The sequence below is a fragment of the Rana temporaria genome, chromosome 1 (assembly GCF_905171775.1).
Source record: "Rana temporaria chromosome 1, aRanTem1.1, whole genome shotgun sequence".
Classification (NCBI taxonomy): Eukaryota; Metazoa; Chordata; class Amphibia; order Anura; family Ranidae; genus Rana; species Rana temporaria.
This window is the reverse complement of record NC_053489.1, coordinates 474,164,084-474,172,638: the sequence shown is the minus strand read 5'-3', so window position 1 is coordinate 474,172,638 and position 8,555 is coordinate 474,164,084. Positions and strand designations below refer to the sequence as shown.

At 41.0% G+C, this 8,555-nt stretch overlaps 1 protein-coding gene across 1 annotated transcript in view; it reads right to left on the bottom strand.

Annotated features, from left to right (window-relative positions):
- Positions 1-5,407: 5,407 nt before the first annotated feature.
- Positions 5,408-8,555, bottom strand: part of FAM241A (family with sequence similarity 241 member A) — a 60,638-nt gene continuing 57,490 nt past the window's right edge. The window contains exon 2 of the mRNA XM_040329310.1: positions 5,408-5,832. Coding sequence (XP_040185244.1) covers positions 5,590-5,832 — 243 coding nt within the window. The 3' untranslated portion in view covers positions 5,408-5,589. The remainder of the gene's footprint in view (positions 5,833-8,555) is intronic.

Genomic DNA, 8,555 nt, shown 5'->3' with positions numbered 1-8,555 from the left:
CCTTTTCCTTGCATCCCAGTCCCCTTCACAGCCTCCCCCCTCTTTCCTTGCACCCCATACCCTTTCCTTGCATCTCAATCCCCTTCACAGCCCCCCTCTTTCCTTGCACCCTGGTCCTCTTCGCAGCCCCCCTTTCCTTGCACCTCAGTCCCCCTTTTCTTGTATACCAATCTCTTCACAGCCTCCCCTTTCTTGTATACCAGTCCCTTCACCGCCTCCCCCTTTTCCTATACCGGTCCCCTCCATGGCTCCCCTTTCTTGTTTCCCAGTACCATCTACAGCCCCCTTTTCTTTACATCCCCCAGTCCCCTTTACGTATAAGCCCCCTCCCTTACGGTAAATCCCATTTCCCCCTTCCAATCATAGCCTTTCTCCAACATTTTCAATCCTACTTTGCACTGCAATTGGTGAGCTGGGGGCATGGCATGTCTGGACAGGGTCTGGGACAGTCCAGCTTTTCCTGTTGGTGATTGGTTGTTGAGACTACCCTTTGTCCTGCTGCCTGCAAGTCACTGGCCTGTGTGCTTGGGCGCTCCTGCCATCTGTTCGGGGGTGCTGTAGCTTCTGCCTGTCAGCTGCTGTAGTAATGAAAGCTGAGGTGGCGAGGGGGGGGGGGGGGTATCAGCCGGGAGAGAACACCCAGGCTGCTGGATGGTGGAACCATGGTCTGGATAGAACTGTCACTTTATCCGGTTCGAACCACAGTGCGTCATTTAGTGATGCTTGTAACCAAAAAACCCAAAAGGATCTCAGGGCAGCAGTAGCTGATCAGGGCACTGGGTGATCGATTAGAAGGCAATTAAGATTGCTGACAGTCTCCTGTAAAACAGAAATGTTGCTTTGCCCAGCATGGAAAAAAGCATGTTTGCGCTACAAGGTACTAACCTGTGTGATGTTTTCAAATTGATGTTTACAATAAGCATACTAAAAAAAAAAAAAGCAATAAGTGCAAAAATAATGGGCATGTGGTAAATTCAGCTTATCTGTACCTTGAACTGAAAAAAAAAAAAACACACAACACGTGAATTATATTTGACTTAATTGACCTTTATGGCTAGAAACTCACAGAATGGATGATAGCTCTTGGGTAACAACAGAATGATACAGATGACCTGATAAACCTCATCTCTGCTTTACATTTAAATCGAATTGTGTTGTTTGTAGTCGTTGGTGCTCATTTAAGAAAAATAAAGCACAAAAAAGTGTCCAGATTTCTTCTTTACAGGTATCCTTTTCATGAGATTTTGTCTGGTTGGGATTCATTTAATTCACTGTGGTTACATCCATGTACATATGATGTCTGATAGCAGCTCTTTCTGAATGCTTTGATAAATCTATAGATGGCTAAAGCATCAGAAATCATAGGATGGCTAAAAAGTTTACTAAATCAGCTTAAAAAAAGATAGCCAAACTTCAAAAACACGTAATATAAATGCAATATATTGCAGCTTAGACATGGCGTTTGCATTACATAGGTTGGAAAAAATAAATACAATTCAGTCCCCCTATACACAATCCTTCACCCACAGTTGATCCGAAGGAGGGGGAAAAACCAGAGCAAAGCATCTCCAATTTGCTACAGCAGGTAAAAAGATTCCTTCCTGATCCCCCAAGAGGCAATCGGATTTTCCCTTGATCAACTTTACCTATAAATAATAGTACCCAGTTATATTATGTACATTTAGGAAAGAATCCAGTCATTTTTTTTTTTTTAAAGCAATCTACTGAGCTGGCCAGAACCACCTCTATTCCACATTTTCACAGCCTTTACTGTGAAGAAACCTTTCCGTATTTGGAGATTAAATCTTTTTTTCCTTTAGACATAAAGAGTGCCCCCTTGTCCTCTGTGATGACCTTAAGGACCGGACCAATATGCTGCTACCTGACCCAAGGGTTTTTTACAATTCGGCACTGCGTCACTTTCACAGACAATTGCGCGGTCGTGCGACATGGCTCCCAAACAAAATTGGCATCCTTTTTTCCCCACAAATAGAGCTTTCTTTTGGTGGGATTTGACCACCTTTGCGGTTTTTATTTTTTGCGCTATAAACAAAAATAAAGCGACAATTTTGAAAAAAATGCAATATTTTTTACTTTTTGCTGTAATAAATATCCCCCAAAAACATATATAAAAAAAAAAATTTCCCTCAGTTTAGGCCGATACGTATTCTTCTACCTATTTTTGGTAAAAAAAAAAAAAAAAAAAAAAAAAAAATCGCAATAAGCGTTTATCGGTTGGTTTGCGCAAAATTTATAGCGTTTACAAAATAGGGGATAGTTTTTTTGCATTTTTATTAATTTTTTTTTTTTTTTTTTTACTACTAATGGCGGCGATCAGCGATTTTTTTCATGACTGCGACATTATGGCGGACACTTCTGACACATTTTTGGGACCATTGTCATTTTCACAGCAAAAAAATGCATTTAAATTGCATTGTTTATTGTGAAAATTACAGTTGCAGTTTGGGAGTTAACCACAGGGGGCGCTGTAGGATTTAGTGTTCACTTAGTGTGTGTTTACAACTGTAGGGGGGGTGTAGCTGTAGGAATGACGTCATCGATCGAGTCTCCCTATATAAGGGATCACTCGATCGATGCAGCGGCATAGTGAAGCACGGGGAAGCCGTGTTTACATACGGCTCTCCCCGTTCTTCAGCTCCGGGGAGCGATCGGGACGGAGCGGCTATAAACAAATAGCCGCGCCGTCGTCCCGGATCGCTCCCCGAGGGAACCTGACCGCCGCGTGTAGCGGGGGGGGGGGGGGGTCTCGATCGGACCCCCGACCCACGTCTAGGTAGGGACGTACAGGTACGCCAATGTGCCTGTACGTGCCATTCTGCCGACGTATATGTACATGCGGCGGTCGGGAAGTGGTTAAAGTGAATAACTCAAACACCAAGTTCACTATATGGACCACTTATGTATTTGATGATATCTATCCCCCCTTAATCTCCTCCTTTCAAGAAAGAATAAATTCAGTTCCTCTAATCTTTCCTCATAGCTGACCTCAAGCCTCTTATCAGTTTGGTTGTATTAGTTTGATTTTTTTTTTTTTTCAAGCAAAGAACATTTTTAGCAAATATGAAAAATACTGGTTGTTCTTGCCAGAGATGCAGTGCCCCCTTGTCACTTTCTGTGAGCTGCATCAAGGACCATTGCCCCCCCCCAGTTACTTTCTGTAATTTAACAGCTGGCCTGCAGTTAGTACCCCATAAATACTCCCTACATAACATTTTTATGTTTTAATCATTGTTCAGTGACAAAAGAGGCCATGCCCAGAGTGCACCTTTGACAACCATTAAAACTTGCCGACAAAGTAAATTTTGAGTCTGGACTAGATCAGACAGTGTATTTTAGGTAGGATTACCACTTAATCTCCAGGTTTTTTTGACACTTTTCTTTAAAAAGTTTTTGTATTTTTTCTAGAAGATTAGTTAGAACCCCCAAATTTTTTTTTAAAGCAAAGGCCCTAGAGCAGTGGTTCTCAACTCCGATCCTCGGGACCCACTAACAGGTCACGTTTTCAAAATAACTGAAACGTTTTCAAAATAACTGAAATTAACTGAAACGTTTTCCTCAAGGTAATATTTAAAATCTGGCCTGTAAGTGGGTCCCGAGGACCGGAGTTGAGAACCACTGCCCTAGAGAATGAATTGGTGGGTGTTAAAGGAGCAAGCAGTGCTGCTGGGGGCCGCAAGAAGAGCCAATAAGTATTTAGTGTGCCATATCACTGCACAGAACAGGTAATAGGCATCATGCACACTGGCCATTTTAACATCAGCCGTTTTTGGCTTCAAGCTTTTTTTTCTACAGTCAAACTCCATCATGTTATCCTATGTGTCCATGCACACATAGGCCATTATCAGCAGTTTTCGGCTGGGGCATGATTTGGCTTTAAAAAATAACCCAAAATGAGTGGGTTCAGAGAGAAAGTTTCCAGCTGTAAAAATGCTCCAACACCAATAAATGCTCAAAAACACGGCTCAGCATTTGATCCATTGAAAAAAAAAAAAAAAAATCCTTGCTGCAAAGCTACTGACGTTTTCATAACGTTATTTTAACGTCCAGTGTGCACAAGGCTTTAATGCTGTGTGTATCTATGGATGATCACAGCCTGGCTCAAGAGCACACGCACCCGGGTGCCTCATTAACACCCGGCTGGCTAAACAGGCACCTGGGAGGAGGGAGGGAGGCACTACATTCCATACACACACACACACACACACACACATTTATATATATAAAATCTCTCTTTGGGGGTTCTAACACCCTAGATTAAAATGGCGGTCGTTGTAATACTTTGTCACACCATATTAGCGCAGCAGTCTTACAAGCGCACTTTAGGAAAAGATACACTTTTTTGAATTAAAATAATAAAAGACAGCAGTAAAGTTAGCCCAATTTTTTATTTATATTGTGAAAGGTAATGTTACGCCAAGTAACTTGATACCCAACATGTCGCGCTTCAAAATTGCGCCTTGTCACGGAATAGCGAGACTAAACCTGATGATCATGAGTTTCAGCATTCATTTGCTTTTAGCAAACTTTTTCCTTTATCTAAATTTTCTCTTTAGTTTGACCAACACAAAAACATAACTGCTAGTAGTAAGATAACCACCTCTTGCAGACAGTTGCCCCATTTTTAAATACCGATCTTTTAAAAGAGAAAAGTGTCAACTTTAGTATTCTAAACCTTCTTCCGTTGTCTTTTGTTAGGTCACATGATGCGCTGATGCGCAGGGTCCTCTTGTGCGTTGCTCTGGCGGTGAGTGGTCCTGAATGCTGCCGAGAATGGCACTCATATCAGTATGTGAGAGCTGTCCTCTGCAGCAGTCTCCTGTGAGCTAAGATCAGCATGATGATTAGCCTTTGAAAGTACATGATTCCTTGGGATCAAAAGAAACTGAGTAATTACACTGCCCTTCACTTAACCCATCAAAAGCTGTGCCTTTATTTGCTGCATGCTTTTGTTGAGGTGGTAATGCAAAGTATCAGTCAAGTGAGTAGCATTTTGAGAATTAAAAGGGGAACTAATGGCAGCAGACTAAACTAAATCGGCTATAAAAAGTGGCATGTCTCCTATGCATAAATACAATGGATATCTTGTCAGCAGAGGCTTGAGACTGCACAGGCATGTCAAGTGTTTAGTTAAGGCTGTGCAAGAAATGCAATGTTATAAGGCCATACAGAAGAACTTCCAAACAAGAACAGTGTGTGCAGTACAGGAAAGTTCTTTTGAGTCATTTTCAATCCAATAATACAAAATTGCATTCGGCAGATTACAGAAAGTCCACTTACTCCTTTTATGCAGAACCATAACGGATCTATGCAAACCTTACTCAAGTAACATATAATTGATGAATATGTGAATAGGTAACAATACCTGTAGTCCAAAGATCTGAAAATATAAAATCCAAACCTTCATATTTATTTATTTTTTAAATAGTGCAATGAAAACTATGGAACAATAGGTAACGGACAACTTTTTAAAATTAAAAAATATTGCTTGTGCCATAATCTTTGAGATAAAGTACATTTTAAATATAATGTCACATAAAATCAGCCATTGACACAAAGCCACGTGTCACTCTACTGTATATGTATAATAACAATGCATAGAAGAGACACCAGTCCAAGAGCTTGTATGCCAAGGAACCAAAGCATTACTCCAAAAAATATTAAGAGAACGGGTTCCACAGTCCTTTCACCAAAATGCATCCGAGAAAAGCCAGTTTCCAAAAGGACTTTATTGATTTCACCAAACAGAGTCCCCATTTTTTCATAGTCGTCTTTCCTGATCTGTGTTGGACGGTTGTTCTGATCTGTTGGTGCCTGCAAGGACAGTTAGGAGACATGTTAAAATATTGTGCACAGCTATGTTCATAAAAGAATAAAAAGAAAAAGAAAAAATATATATCAAAGTATAGCACGCTCTAAATGGAAAATTATGTGCCAGAAAACAAGCGCGCCCCCCCCACACAAAACGGAAATTATTATTCCAGGCCTGGACGGACTCAGAGGTTGGCAGGTGTAAACTGACAGGATTGTCCACTTACTTCCGAATGTTCATAGGGCTGCAAAAGGAGCTTCTTGTCAAATCTGCATAAAAAACTGCAGACCTAATTGGAAAGCCCATGTGAAAGGGCCCCTACATGTGTAAGCCACACACTACCATCACTGGAATAACAAGCAATGTGGGGGGCTGCGATAACACCCAATTTGGCTCTACAACAATTATACAAGTGTCATTCCATGAAATCATTTAGGTTTTGTGTTGACAGGTTTTAAAGTGGTTCCAAAAGACAGAAGTTTTTACCCTTATGCATTAGGTTAAAAAAAAGCTTCTGGGTTCAGCCCCCCCCTCTTTATGCTTACCTGAGCCTCATCTCAAACCAGCAAAGTGCATGAGAGAAGTGGCTTTCCCGAATCTCTCTCCCCTCATAGCAGTGGGAGCCATTGACTCATGGCTGCGGTTAATTACAGCCAGTGAGCCAATGAGGAAATAGCAGGGGAAGCCACGTTCTGTGTGCGAATGGACAATGTCGAGAGTGAGTCTGCTTGAGTGCCCCCATAACAGAAGGCTTGCTATTGGGGGCAATTGGCAGGAGCAAGGACCACCAGCGGGGTACCCAAAAAGAAGAGAAACAGGCAAGTATAACAACATAACATGTTTGTTTTTATTTTCAAATTAGAACGTTTAGAATCACTTTAGGCTTGTGTCAAATGGAATCAGTTTGACATCAGCTTTTGAGATCATTCATAACTAATTTACAGGTGAATTTTGTTTAAATTAACATTTACAAGACAATATAGTGGATAGTATAAGGTTACAGGAAATATTGGAGAATCAAGGCACCTGGCCTTGGACCAGGAGGAGCAAGAGAGACGTGGAGGGGGCATACATACTATATATATATATATATATATATATATATATATATATATATATATATATATATATATATTTATTATATATTATATATTATATATAAATAAATAAATAAATAAATAAAATGATAAAAAGCCCTGTGCAAGCTCCAGAACAACTTGAGTCTGAGCATACACATGGCTTTTTCCACAGTTCCATGTGACAGTGCTGGGCCAATCAGGGAGCACTCAGTTATTTCACCTGGGGAGAAGGAGAGTGGGTGACATGCTCACTCATAGTCCGAAGAACAGGTATGGTTGTGGTAGTAAAAGGAAAAGGCGAGTATATGCTACTGGAGAGGAGGAAGCTTTTATTTAAAACGCAATATTCATTTTATATGAACCCACCTCAAAAAAGATAATTTTCATATTAAATGCCGCTAAAATATATTTCTAATCAAGATTTTGTTACAAGAAATGGGTAATGTTTAATCCCAACAGCTTTTGTAATAATGTTTCAGTGCAAAACGAAACTGACAAAAAGTATTCTAATATTCACAGCTTGGTAAAGCCCATTGAGTACATTTTTGCCAAGACATAAGTGTTGTCGCCTTGTTATACGAGCTTCACCTGTGACTAATAGTGGATCAATTAGGTCTCAGGTGTGTATAAAAAGAACACCAGTACACTAGACCTTCTCAACTGCAACTAGACCTCTGCAAACATGCCCAAGAGTCACCCGGAGACTAAAGTGTTGATTATCAAGAGGCTGAAGACCAGATCCACTGCTGAGATCAATGTGTCTCATCGTCAAGTTCAGAGAAAAAAAAAAAAAAAAAAAAAAAGATTTGAAGAGACTGGAGACATTTTGGACAAGGCAAGACAATTGCTCGAGAGGACCGTTTGTTGGCTCAAAAATCCAAGGCCAGCCCATTCTCCACGAGACCTGGTCACCTGAAGTCCCTGTGTCAACCAGAACAGTTTGTCGGATTCTGTCTCAAAATGGCCTCCATGTGCCCATAAGCCAGCACTAAACAAAAAAGACAATTGAAAAACCATGTGGCATTTGCCAAGGGCCACAGCCTGCTAAAAGGATGGACTCTGGAAAAGTGGCAGAAGGTGGATTTTTCAGATGAATCTTCTGTTGAATTACACCACAGTCGCCGCAAATATTGCAGGAGACCTACTGGAACCCACATTGAGCCGAGATTTACCCAGAAAACAGTGAAGTTTGGTGGAGGCAAAATCATGGTCTGGGGTTACATCCAGTATGGGGGTGTGCGAGGGATCTGCAGGGTGGAAGGCAACATCAATAGTCTAAAATACCAAGATATCTTAGCTACCATATTCCCAACCATAACCAGCCAAATTTTGCAGCAGGATGGTGCTCCATCGCATACTTCCATCTCCACATCAAAGTTCCTTAACGCGAAGAAGATAAAGATGCTCCAGGATTGGCCAGCCCAGTCACCAGACATGAACATCATTGAACATATGTGGTGTAGGATGAAAGAGGAAGCATGGAAGACTAAACCAAAGAATATAACTCTGGGAGGCATGCAAGACTGTTTTCTTTGCTATTCCTGATGACTTCATCAATAAAAATTGTATGAATCCTTGCCAAACCGCATGGATGCTGTCCTTCAAGCTCATAGAAGTCATACAAGATATTACATTTGGATCTCACA